Source organism: Erythrolamprus reginae, chromosome 4, assembly GCF_031021105.1.
Source record: "Erythrolamprus reginae isolate rEryReg1 chromosome 4, rEryReg1.hap1, whole genome shotgun sequence".
In the NCBI taxonomy this organism is placed as follows: domain Eukaryota; kingdom Metazoa; phylum Chordata; class Lepidosauria; order Squamata; family Dipsadidae; genus Erythrolamprus; species Erythrolamprus reginae.
In genome coordinates this window covers 96,458,904-96,473,252 of record NC_091953.1, presented here as the reverse complement: position 1 = coordinate 96,473,252, position 14,349 = coordinate 96,458,904, and the positions used below count along the sequence as shown (strand labels likewise).

General features: G+C 38.6%; 1 protein-coding gene across 1 annotated transcript in view; it reads right to left on the bottom strand.

The window, feature by feature from the left end:
• Positions 1-14,349, bottom strand: part of TMEM131 (transmembrane protein 131) — a 99,109-nt gene that overhangs the window by 53,666 nt on the left and 31,094 nt on the right. Inside the window, exons 4-7 of the mRNA XM_070751003.1 lie at positions 9,099-9,167; positions 7,201-7,324; positions 6,511-6,627; positions 343-465 (exon numbers count right to left, since the gene is read on the bottom strand). Coding sequence (XP_070607104.1) covers positions 343-465; positions 6,511-6,627; positions 7,201-7,324; positions 9,099-9,167 — 433 coding nt within the window. The remainder of the gene's footprint in view (positions 1-342; positions 466-6,510; positions 6,628-7,200; positions 7,325-9,098; positions 9,168-14,349) is intronic.

Here is a 14,349-nt window from a genome sequence, read left to right as displayed (position 1 = left end):
AATCATTGCAGCATCCTCACAGTCACAACTGTGATTTAGGACCTTGGCAACTGTCATGCAATTATGAGAGTCATAGTATACTGTGGTCATATAATCGCCATTTGGAATCTTCCCAGCTGACTTTTGACAAGCAAAGTTAATGGGGAAGCTGCAATAAGGTTTAGAAGCTGGAATGGTCACGGTTTCACATAACAACCATTTAATGATGGTGGCAGAAAGGCTCGTAAAATCTGAATATTGATAAATGTTCCATCCTTTATTTAGGTCATATATAAAAGACCAAAGATGTAATATATTACAATTCTTTAACATACTTATAAATATGAAAATGCTATTACTTGCCTGCAAAGGTTCACTATGGGGATTATGTATATTTATAATAGGAGAAAAACTGCTGTTCACTGGAACTTTTGCTCCTATAAAAGGCCGCAGTCTGTAAGGGTTTGGTACTCCTACTCCAAACACCTATTTAGGAAGAAAACCTTTTTATTAATCAATATGGTTGTTTTGTTGCTTCTAGTTTTAAAATTTACTCAATTCTCAGCACTAAAGAAACTGCCACATGTTTCTGAATCTGAAGTTCATTATTGCAAGATTTAAATGCCCCAGGTATTACTTAATTTCCTAATCATATAAAATCATATAAATGTATATAGTTTTTCTGTCTTTTACCCTCAGTAGAAATGAGTTTTATGTTATTCCCTGACATCATCTAATGCAGTAATAGTAAAAATGTTTGATTTGTTGATATTTTATTATCTCTTGATTTTGTAATTTAGAATACAGTAATACCTCATGATACGAACTTAATTGGTGCAAGGAGGAGGTTCATAAGACGAAAGGTTCGTAAGACGAAACATTGTTTCCCATAGGAAACAATGTAAAGTCAATTAATCCGTGCAACAACAAAAAACCCCCGCAAAAAACCGCTGCCGCCCGGCTGTCACCTTTTAAAACAGCCTGGGGGCTTCGGCGTTGGGAGGCTGCTGAGAAGCCCCCCGGCTGTTTTAAAAGGTGACAGCCGGGCGGCGGGGCTTCTCAGCGAAAGTTCGGGTTTGGGAGGCTGCTTTGAGGAGGCGGGGAAGCCTCTTGCAGCAGCTGCCACAGCCGCCAGCTTCCCCGCCGCTCGCCCGCCGAGGATGCTGACCTGCTGCCTTGCGGGGAAGCCGGGCAAGAGCGATCTTCTGCCGGCCATGGGCTAGCGGCGGGGAGTTGCCCATGGCCGGCAGAAGATCGCTCTTGCCCGGCTTCCCCGCAAGGCTTCCTCCATCCTTGCCCGCCGCCCGCCCGTCCAGAATGCTGACCTGATGCCTCGCGGGGAAGCCGGGCAAGAGCGATCTTCTGCCGGCCATGGGCGAGCGGCGGGGAGTCGCCCATGGCCGGCAGAAGATCGCTCTTGCCCGGCTTCACCACGAGGCATCAGGTCAGCAAGAGCGATCTTCTGCCGGCTATGGGTGACTCCCCGCCGCTCGCATTGGGGTGGGGGGGCTGTCAGGACACCCTCCCACCCCAGCACTTTGCATCCCGCCGGCTAAGAGCAATCGGGCAGCAGCTTCTTCCGGACATGGGTAATGAGCGGGACAGAGAAGCGGGGAGAATCAGGAGGCTCCTTTGGCGGCTGGAGGCTGCCTGGCTTTGTGTTTTTGGCTGGGGGAGGAAGCAGTAGGACCTTCCTAACTCCCTCCCCCCCAGCCAAAACCCCAAAGCCTGTTTGCTGCCACACGATTTAGCCAGGACAGGAGCGAAGTGACGTGGAGGAATGGGGAGCTGAAACCGGGCGGTTTCAGCTTTCCATCCCTTCACGTCACTTCGCCGCTAAATCGTGTGGCAGCAAACATGCTTTGGGGGTTTGGCTGGGGGGGAGGGAGTTAGGAAGGTCCTACTTCTCCCCCCCAGCCAAATCCCCAAAGCATGTTTGCTGCCACACGATTTAGCAGCGAAGGGACGTGAAGGGATGGAAAGCTGAAACAGCCCGGTTTCAGCTTTCCATCCATCCACGTCACTTCGCCGCTAAATCGTGTGGCAGCAAACATGCTTTGGGGGTTTGGCTGGGGGAGAGGGAGTTAGGAAGGTCCTACTTCTTCTCCCCCCCAGCCAAATCCCCAAAGCATGTTTGCTGCCACACGATTTAGCGGCGAAGGGACGTGAAGGAAAGGAAAGCTGAAACAGCCCGGTTTCAGCTTTCCATCCATCCATCCACGTCACTTCGCCGCTAAATCGTGTGGCAGCAAACATGCTTTGGGGGTTTGGCTGGGGGGGAGGGAGTTAGGAAGGTCCTACTTCTCCCCCCCAGCCAAAACCCCAAAGCATGTTTGCTGCCACACGATTTAGCGGCGAAGTGACGTGAAGGGATAGAAAGCTGAAACAGCCCGGTTTCAGCTCCCCATTCCTCCATGTCACTTCGCTCCTGTCCTGGCTAAATCGTGTGGCAGCAAACAGGCTTTGGGGTTTTGGCTGGGGGGGAGAAGTAGGACTTTCCAGCAGCCTCCGAACGCCGAACGCGGAAGTTCGGGTTTGTTCGGCTTCGGGAGGCTGCTGGAAAGCTGCCCGGCTGTTTTAAAAGGTGACCTCCGGGCTGGGGGGCTTCCCAGCAACCTCCCGAACCCCGAACCCGGGTTCGGGGGGGGGGGTGCTGGCAAGCCCCCCAGGCCGGCTGCGACCTTTTAAAACAGCCGCGCCGCTTCCCATCTGTCTCCTGAAGCCGAATGCGGAAGTTCGGCTTTGCCGTTCGGCTTCAGGAGACAGATGGGAAGCGGCGGGGCTCTTTTAAAAGGTCGCAGCCGGCCTGGGGGGGCTTCCCAGCATCCCCCCGAACCCCGAACTTGTGCCAAACTTCCGGGTTCAGGGTTTGGGGGGGTGCTGGGAAGCCCCGCCGCCCGGCTGTCACCTTTTAAAACAGCCGCGCGGCTTCCCAGCAGTCTCTGAACACCGGTTCGTAACTCGAAAAAAGTTCGTAAGAAGAGGCAAAAATTTTCTGAACCCCGGGTTCGTATCACGAGTTGTTCGTAAGACGAGGGGTTCGTATCTTGAGGTATCACTGTACTGAAGTTAAATTATTAGGCACATATTTACATAAAATGAATTATTTTGCATAAACTGAAAAATATTTTGTGAAAAACTTAACTTTGACATTCAGATATCGTCCTCTTGTATTTTTTATCATTAGAATCATTAGTACCACAGAATGATCAACAATAATTCACTATACTTCTTAAATCAAGTTTTTATATTGTTAAATGGACAAACTTTGCAAAGTTCAAAGAACATTTTGTGAGTGTACTGATGCATTGTACTGAGCATATTTCCAACCTCATCTAATGTGTTGAAATACAGTACCCTTAGGCAAAATAATTATTTGTTGCACCAGCTAGGATACATTTGTAGTTCAAAACCTTTAGACGACTTTACAATGTTTGAATGTTTTTTCTCCTTGAATAATTTGTATTTGAAAAAAGAATGATCATTAAGGAATCACAAATTAGGTTTTCTGGTAGAATTCCATAAGAGAATGACCATACTATTTCTTTCCTATGAGGGTTATGTGTTCAGATGTAAGTGGGCATGTAATCTTCCCACACAGATTGAAAATTTGCTGATTGCTCATTGGGAATGATTGAGTACTTGAATAAGCAGAGACTATAAGATGTACATAAAGTGGTAATTTTCCAGGAAACAAAATCATCAAATGAGCAAACAGGAATTTAACAATAGACTAGGAAGTGGACAACAACAACAAAATCTTATGTGAGTAGTGCACTAGAAATAAAAGCATACATAAATAGAAAACATTAACTGTAACCAGCATTACTTCTGATGTGTTTGCATTTTTATCTATCAACAATGTGGTAAATACTTTCAGAAAGCACAATGCTGTAACAGTGCTTGAAGGAAAAGTCACAGACTGGGAGCAATAAGTGGCTCGTTTATTTCATAATATGAAATGAAGATTTGTCTAATTGTAAAAAAAATTATTACACATTTCAAGATGACTGACAGAGAAATCAATTCTATTTAAAGAAAATGAACGGAAGGAGCAAACTTCTGGACAACAATAACAACCAAAAACAGGACATAGTGGGGAAGAGACAATTATTTCTACAGCTTCCAAGCCCTTACAAACAAGCAAGTTTTGAATTACAGGGGAAGAAAAAGAGATATTGCAAAACAGAACAAATATTGGTTGATTCCTGAAGAAGATAGGCTTATAAAATGAATCCTATATAACCTGGAGATGAAAATTCAGAAGTTAAAAGCTTATTGTTATATAGAATGGTACGGAAGTTGCTAAAATGCAATCTTGCACATCTCCTAATGAAGAATAAATAATAAATAAAGAATAATAATAATAATAATTATTATTATTATTATGATTATTATTATGTCAGTACAACACAGCAAACGAGGTCACTGTGCTGGATTTCGTATTTCATCACCAGTCGAGCGCTTCCCAAGCACCTAGGACTGCGTGATGTAGCGGCGAATTATGTTTGCTGATCCCAGTAAAGCGGCCTTTTGCAATTGACAGATGGAGATTTTGTCAATTCCGATTTTCAAATGTCCGCTGAGAGCCTTTGGTACTCTGCCCAGCGTGCCAAGTACTACTGGGACCACTTTCACTGGCTTATGCCAGAGTCATTGCAGCTCAATTTTTAGATCTTCATATTTCACTAATTTCTCTAGCTGCTTCTCCTCAATTCTGCTGTATCCTGGGATTGCGATGTCGATGATCCATACTTTCTTTTTCTCCACGATCACAATGTCTGGTGTGTTATGCTTCAGAATTCAGTCAGTCTGAAGTCGGAAGTCCCACAGTAGTTTTGCTTGCTCATTTTCGATCACTTTTTCGGGATTATTATTATTATTATTATTATTATTATTATTATTATTATTATTTATTAGATTTGTATGCTGCTCCTCTCCGAGGACCCGGAGCGACTCACAACATGCAATACAAAACAATGTGTATACAAATCTAATAGTTAAAACAGTAAGCTAAAAATCCCATTATGTTAAAAAACAGTCACTCTACTCAATCACATCCACACATAACATTTAACGGTCAGAGAAGAAGGGGGCATGGTCTAGCTGCCTCATTCCTGGCGACATAGTTTAGGGTCTTGCGAAAGGCGAGGAGGGTGGGGGGCAGTGCGAATCTCTGGAAGGAGCTGATTCCAGAGGCCGGGGCCGCCACTAATGTCTGTATTCATAGACTTTGTTATTTATCTTCTATAATAATAGTGACTGAGAATAACAAAAAAGAAATACAATTCTGCATTGCATCTGGTGACATGACTACTGTGATTGTATTGAAGAATATAATTTGCTCAAAAGGAATATAGGTAATAGAAAAGAAGAGGGAGTTGAACTCCTAAAAGAATCTATTCCAGGAGCATCTAGTTATTATAAAGGGAAGAATAAATAAATCAAGAACTGTTGTTGTTTACTTTCACTCATCTAAACAAGCAGAAGACATGTATGATACTTTCTAAAAAAACCCAAAGTATTACTGATGGATGGCTTTAATTATTTTGATATCTACAAGGAGGCAAGCCTGCCAGCTTTCCAAGAAATATATTCAAAGAGTGCATGTCAATGTATCCTTATAAAACTGGAGGGAGGTATCAAGTAGGATGCCATAGTCTTGGGGCGTGTTTTCTTCAACATTTTTATTAGTGACTTGGATGAAGATATAAGAGAATGGCTACTAAATCTACAGATAAGAGAATCCAGAGTAATACAACTATTATCCTAAAATAAACTCAAAACAATCCTGATGAGCTCTGAAAATAAAATAAAATTCGAGGGAAACACACTGGGAAACAGTGCCTGCAATGAGAGATAATATATATTGTAATAATTCTTATCAACAAGACTGTAGAATATTTAACAAACTGAAAAATTGCTCAACATCATGAGGTAGATGCAAAAGAAAACAGAAAAAAGTTGTGCAGCAGTGCATCAATGGACATATGTTTCTGAATAATGGGAAATATTTATTTTACTCTAGTCAGCCAAGAGTACAAAATACAACAGGTCCACACATGGAAAATGAGGGCAACGTCTTTCAAATACCAGTTAGAATAGAATAGAATAGAATACTATTTATTGGCCAAGTGTGATTGGACACACAAGGAATTTGTCTTGGTGTGTACATTTGCTCTCAGTGTACATAAAAGAAAAGATACATTCATCAAGAATCATAAGTACAACATTTAATGAAAGTCCGGGTATAAATAGATAGTTATAGTTAGATAGTGAAACCAATTCTCAGAAAGATAGAAACTTCCATTCATTGGCATTCAACCTAATCAAGAAAAGCCTAAGCAGAACTTGACAAAGTTGCATTTGAATTTGAGCAAATCGTTTGGACTCTCTGAGCAAAATACCTACTTTCAAGATTCCAGTTCTATGAAAAAGGACTTCAAATAATATAAACTGTTGTTAGTTTCAACTATACAGTTTACATCTTAATGTACACAGTATTAGAAAGTGATATCACATTGTTCTTACCTGGTAAGTAAACACCCCATGATTAGATGTGTTAATAAATAATGTGTTTTCTACATTTCCCACAACTCTTGCAAGAAAAACTACATCAAATGATGTATTTCCTCCTGGAATAATTTTCTGAAAAAGAAAAAAAAAAGTCAGAAGATATGCTACTCTGTTGATTCAAAAGGAGTGTATTAAATATGTAAAAGAATTGATATACTGTATGCAAGATATCTGTTAAGATCCCTGGATTAGGATTGTAAAAATCCAGATTGAAGTTCACCCTTGGTCATGGAAGTTCACTGAGTAACTTTAGACTAATTGCTTTCTTCATCCCAATCTACCTCCCAGTATAGTTGTGCAGAAAAATGGAAGGAAGCAATATAGCACACCTTAGATTCTGAGGGGGGGAAAGCCAGAATGTAAATCTTTTTTAAAAAGTCCTTCCTCAGTTATCAGAATTACAGCTACAGTAGCATAATAAAATTGAAGTTTTTCCTTTACAATACTTAATTAATACATTTGCAATGTAATCCCTGATCTCTCATTTTTACTGAACTGTTCCTCACTGGAAGAATGATATAAACACATTTTAGTTTATAGTTTACAATATCCCATATTTGGGATTTTGTTTAAAGTACAGTTTGTTATGATAGGGTAAAAAGATTCCACCAAAACAGGCAACTTCATAAAACAAAGCTAGCTTACCCTATTTTGAAAAAAAGAAGCATGAAAATGTGATGTTGTTGCAGATATTGAAACTAATATAATAGTTTCTTCTGAACTGGGATTATGCAAGTAAACTTTTTCCATTTTCGGCATTCCAACTGGCCTGTATAAAAAGAAAGATCAGAAAAAGCATTTAGAATTGTTTATCATTTATCTTACCACAGTAATAATGTATTTTGATACATCATGAAAAAATTGTTTTGAAGCTTCTGTTGAGAATGGGTGGATTAATATTCCAATTAGGGTAGCAATTTAACAGTGTCTCCCCATCTTCCTTCATACTTAACTTGTATAAGAGAATAAGCTAAACAACCAGAGAATAAGGGTAGTCATATACCTGTAGCAAATGTTTAATATTAGGAAAGAAAAGAGTCTTGAATCTTATTTCAACTTATTTCAATTCCGTAATAGCTCAACACCGTACTCTGACCTTTTCTACTTTCCTTGAAGAAAAAGTCACAAAACAGATTCCCCACAAATTCTGGAATATAATTTTGTTTTAATTATGCATCAAGTACATATTATGCATAAAGTACAATTATGAGTAGTAAAGACTGAAAGATAGTCAAAATTCTTCTCGTTTTACATCTGTGCTACACACTTGAATATGTACATTATTATACACCATCATCTTAGAAATTCAAGAGCTAGAATGAAGGACATTAAATCCATGCATGAACTGTCTTCTTTAGTTTTAAAACTGCCAGATTATTTCAAGACAGACATCTCTATGAAATGTGTTTCTTTAATTAGAAAATATCTAAAATCAATATATGTTCCTAACTATAGTGTTCAATGATGATAAAAAAGGAAGCTAGGAAAAATAGGGAACATAAAATTACCTCTTCCTGCCTGCTACTAAATAAGTTTACTTTTGATTTTAAATTCTCTGTCACAAATTCAGAATTCATGGGTTGTAATAGAATAGAATAGAATAGAATTCTTTATTGGCCAAGTGTGATTGGACACACAAGGAATTTGTCTTGGTGCATATGCTCTCAGTTCACGTAAAAGAAAATATAGATTTGTCAAGAATCATGTGGTACAATACATAATAGGTTAGAATCCTCTATATTCAGATTTCTTCTTCATTCAGGTTGCCAAATACAAACACATTCCCTACAGGTGGCATCAAAAGGATATTTACTCTGTATCTTACAGGATATTGTAAGGTTGACTCAGCCTTCCATCCTTCTGAGGTGGGTAAAATGAGGACCCAGATTGTGGAGGCAATATGCTGGCTCAGTTAAAAAGTGCTATTGCTAACATGTTGTAAGCCGCCCTGAGTCTAAGGAGAAGGGCGGCATAAAAATCAAATCAAATCAAATCAAATCAAATCAATAAATAAATAAAGTAAGTAAGTAAGTAAGTAAGTAAGTAAGTAAGTAAGTAAGTAAGTAAGTAAGTAAGTAAGTAGTGGTAATATGAAGAAATACCTCCATATAAGCCATTTTACATTACTATAAAAATATGGAATTTAAATCCAATGAATATCAAATAAATACACCTTTCACTTAAATAGGATTCAAATGCACATAATACTTGCACTGCTAAGCAGCAATCTTGGATATCTGACATCATGTTCTTATCATTTTTTATATTTTAACATCACTTGCTGCTACTGCTGCAGTACAACTCTTTGAATTATTATCTTTTATTTTATGCAACTCAAAATTTTCACGTTTCCTCCTCCCATTTAATTCAGGTCTTCTATTCAAGGGATGCAAAAATAGCAGCTGTTGTTTTGCATGTGCACACAATGTGCAATTTGACATAATGGAAAATAAGCTTTTGCAATAGTTTGTGAAACTGAAACCTTGTACAATTTTTTTCTGAAGGCATTGTTTAGTATATTAACTAAAATATTTCCAACTTACTGTTCATGAAAATCCAGCATTGGTGGTTCAAACCGAATAGGTCTGCAATTCCCTCGATACATGGATACACTGTTACAAAAAAAGAAAAGACACTTACATATACAGTATAGCTAAGTCTTACAATCTAACTTTAACAATACCTAAAAATTCTGTTTATAGTCATTTTTTTACATAAAAGTCATGTGTCTTTTTCCTACGCATACAGGCAGTATCTTAGACCAGCTTTGCTGGCTGAGGAATACTAGGAGTTGAAATCCACAAGTCTTAAAGTTGCCAAGATTGGAGACCCCTGTCTTAGATTGTACAGAACACTATTAAGACAACATACATTAGAAATCTGGTTGAAAAAAGGCTATGCCTCACATTATGAAGTACTGAAGCAACTACAGTATCTATTTACCAAATTTCAACTCCATGAGAGTCATTGGCCCCAGATTTTGAATGTATTCTGTAAATTATCCCATTTGAGGCAGTGTAGTTCAAAAATTGTTCCCCTATGATACAATATTTCACCCAGTTAAAAATTATGAGAGTTTTAATAGTATAGAGATTACAGATAATTTAAGATCTTGCTTATAATATATTGCATTAATGGGACCAGTGTGGGCCTTTGAGTATTCTGTGCTAAAAGAAAAGAAAATGTTTCCTATCATTTTGGGGGAAAGAACGGTTGCTTTTTACTTCCAGGTAGCTTTGGATGATCAATTTTAGTTTAGCTAATATCCTGATCTGGAGACTGAAACAGTCTTGTTTAGACTTCTAATTACAGACATAAGAGGAACAGACTTCTTCAGTGGCTATTATTAACTATGATATCCGACTGGGTCAACTTGCCACAGTAGTATTTTATGGAGGTAAATCTGCAGAAATGATCATGAATGTAATTTTGATAGTACAATATTTCTTCTTTAAGATAAAATGGTTCTATTCATAATTTCCTACCCACTTTTAATATTCATATTAAATTAGTGAAAAGAATCATCAGGGAATTTAACTTACCGGTAAATATCACAACAGTGCAAAACTTATTATAATTATATGTTTATACTATTTATTCAGACAACTTCCAACAAACCATTCATTTCAAAAACTGCAATAAAATTATGAAAATGAACTTTATTTTATTCAATATAATATAACCTTAATCAAGACTGGATATTATTCAGTGATGTGGTAAAAACCTGAATGCTTATTTGGAGGCAGTTCTGATAAGCTTATATATCACATACGGAGTTATCTTTATTGATAAAAATGCATGTATATGGTCCTAACACCAGTACAGATAAAACAATAAAAACAGTAAAGGCAATAGAACATAAGAAGAGCCATGCTGAATCAGGCCAAATCCCATCGAGTCCAGCATTCTGTGTCACACAGTGGCCCACCAATTGTCCAGGGGGATCGTGAGCAGAAAGAGAAGGCAAGACCCTCCCTTTCCCCTGACCCCCAACAAATGGTACTCAAGGGAATCCTACCTGCCTCAACCAATATAGAGGCGGCACATGGACATCCGTTTCAATAATCACCGATACATTGGCATCCATGAATCTGTCTAATCCTGCCTTGACGCTATCAAGGCTGACAGCTGTCACGACCTCTTCTGGAAGTGAATTCCATAAACCAACAACCCTCTGGGTGAAGAAATATTTCCCTTGATTTGTCCTCACTTTCTTACCTATGAGCTTTAGGAAGTGCCCCCTTGTCCTAGTATTGTGTGATAGAGAAAAGAATTTTTCTCTATCTACCTTTTCTATCCCATGCATGATTTTATCAAGTCACCCCTTAAACGCCGTCTTTCAAGGCTGAAGAGACCAAGGCATTGCAACTTGGTTTCGTAAGGGAGATGCTCCATTCCCTTGATCATTCTTGTTGCCCTTTTTTGCACCTTTTCCAGTTCCATTATATCCTTCTTGAGGTGCGGTGACCAGAACTGTACACAGATTTAATTTGCCCATTAAGTCAAAGCTAAAATAGAGATGATGCAGGGACTATTGCCTTCTAATAGAAATTGGACACAGGCTGAATCTAGTTTATGAGGATCCCAGGCAATCAAGGAAACCTTTTATCTCTATATAATGGACAACAGAAGATGGCATGTCCCCAAGTTTTTATCTCTCCTGTATTAGAGGAACAATATTAAAATACTGGATGTTGTTTATACTTGTCCTTCAGTACAGCAGAGAGGGAGATTTAGCATTTTATCAGCATAAAAGGTTTTCTGTGGCTTGGTGTTTCTAATTATGAAATTGTCCTTGCAGGAATCACTAAATATTTGAACCACTCTAAAGCTAAACAAACTTGTTATCTTCTCAATTTTCCTGGCATTCTATGTCAAAGATTCTTTTTTTAACGGCTATCTTAATTGTATCATAATACAAGACGGATAGAGAAACGGTATCCCGGTTCCTAAGATCATCAGAATTGTGTATTTTCCGATGGTCTTAGACGACCCTTATGAAAGGATCATTCGACCTCCAAAGAGGCCACAACCCACAGGTTGAGAATCGCTGCTCTGGGGCAATATTTTAATACTTTAATATCATAATTTTAAAGATACAATATACACAGTTGCATCCACCTTATTCATATTGATCTAAAGTCTCCAGCCTCCAGATAACATTTGTGGCACTTCAAGAGAGCTGCAAAATTGCTCTAAGACACTATACTTGTTCCAGAAGGGCAAAATGAAACAGAGCCTGTCTGCATAGCATAAAGTAATCCCCCTTTTGATTTTGCTTGAGAGATTTATCACTGATGCTATGAAATATTCCTTATCCCGTGTACAAACCTAAGGATTTCTGTGCTATTGTGGTCGCATATATTCCATGGGCCTTTTTGAGCCAAAGCACTCTCAAATATTTAAAGCTGGTATTCTGTTTAATTTGACAGCATCTATATGCCATGAGTACAACTTGGGACTCTTGACAAAAAACAAGATCTTGTTTATTTTTGATAACTGCTACAGCATTTTGCCAGTGCCATCAGAGACTTTTTCAAAGTGTCTAGTGAAAAGAAACAACCAAGACATGGTCTGCATAAAATAAAAAGAGATCTGGTAGCTTCCCAATTGAGGAGTGTGAAAGGCTGCCTTAACAAGGCAAAGATGCTTTCTAAAGAAACTAATATGCAATTTTGATTTTTTTTTTTTGAGATAACGTGCTGTTTCCAACCTTATAGGTCACCAATTCATTCTTGCTCATAATTCATGAATAATATAAGTCAGCAGGTACATTTTTTATCAAGTTCAAATGTTTTACTAGTTATACACAAGCATGAAAATTGTTTTGAAGGTTTAGAACAGTTTTGTTGTAAAACAGGTGAAAATTGATCTATAAAATCCAAATAATCTAATATATGTAAAATCATATATGCTGACATTGAACACTAAGATTGTTCTACTTGAGGAAGGCATTTTGAAAAGGTCCTATGTTTTTATGGCATTTTCTCCTGGAAAAAAAATGAAGAAATCCATTACTTTGTCTTCTTGATATCTTGACTATATTTAAATTATATTTGACTAACATTTTATTATTCAAATTGTAAAACTAATTTTTTTTAAAAGATAAAAACACGAGACTACATCAGAATTCACCAGAAAATTTGAGATGGGAGATCAAAAAAATATTTCTTTTACTTAAAAACTTTAAGTTGGATTTAATTCATCAGAACTTCATGGGCACAATTATGTAGTTTCTGTGGCAATTATATAAAAGTGGATTCTAATGTTTATTTCTGTGATCTTTTTAGGACTTTCACATTTAAAGAATGCAGCCCTGGATTTTCAGGTAGTCTTCATGTTACAAGCCTATTTAACCTTTTTGCAATCTATGGAAATTAGAAACGGAAACCTCCAGAAGCTTCAATTTATTTATTGTGTATAAATGGAGAAGAGTAGGATAATTTAAAATTAATATCCTAAGATATAAATTTTTTAAAGGACATATTACACAATAAATCTTCAACAATCTTCCCCACACCCACACCACTATTAATATCACTGCTCCAACTGCATGGTAACAGGCTATTAAAATAAAACAAAACAAAGATCAGTCATTAAAATGAAATAAAAGATCAGCCACTGAAATAAAACAAAGGTCAGCCTCAGGCTACAAAAAGGATTTCCCACCCACAGCCACAGTCTAGATGGATCTAAGTGACTCAGCATTCTCCATAAGCAGCCACCTGTAGGTTACATCAGATTACTGAACATAAAAGCAAAATTGCTTAATGTGTTGTGAGAGAAATAATCACTCCTGAGAGAAATTGGTTGCAGATGTACAAGGCAAAGTGTTAGAATGCGGGGCAAGTCTAAGATGCTATCTAAGGCTGATAACTATTCTAGAAATTAATGGCCAAGTAGTACAGAAAGAATAAACTTAATTGAATGACAGAATCAGGGGAAATTAAACCTAAGATATTAATTGGACTGTAAATGTTAAACAATTGAGATTTCTGAAGACCAAAAATTTCATATACCATGTTTCCCCGAAAGTAAGACAGTGTCTTACTTTCTTTTTACCCCCAAAAACCCCACTACGTCTTACTTTCGGGGTATGTCTTACATTGGAGGCGAGGGGCGCGGGGGGAACTGCTGGAAAGGAGGCGGGCGAAGGAGGGCGCAGCTCCGGCCGCTCGCCTCGGAGCCGGTCGGCCTCGCCGGCCGCTTGCAGCCGAGCCTCGGCAGGGGAAGAGGCGGTGGCGCCGCGGCGAGGCGAAGGGCGCGCGGGGAGCTTGGAAGCGACGTCATCGGGCTCCCCCCCCCCCCGGCAATACCCCCGTGTTTCCCCGAAAGTAAGACATATGTCTTACTTTTGGGGTACGGCTTATATTAGCTGACCCCCCTGAAACCCCCGATACGTCTTACAATCGGGGGTGTCTTACTATCGGGGAAACACGGTAGCTAGGATTTATCATGGGTAATCCAGAAATTAATTTAGTTATCAAATATGCACTTAATGCACATTGCAATTCAATACCCAATAAATTGATCTGTTTCATGCCCTAAATCTTTAAGAACATCCTAATGTATTTGCCTTGATCTAAATCAGATAAAAGATTTGCTTGTACACTGCTCAGCTATTGTATGTGGTGATTAGAACAGACCTGGCCAGAATGGCCATCACTACCTTGGTTTTAACCAAATCTAGGAAGATCTAGATTCAAGACCACTTTTAGCAATGGAAGCTTATTGGGCCAAGCCCAAGTCACTGTCCTTTAATCCAAAATTACCTTAGAAGAGGATTGTGTTGTG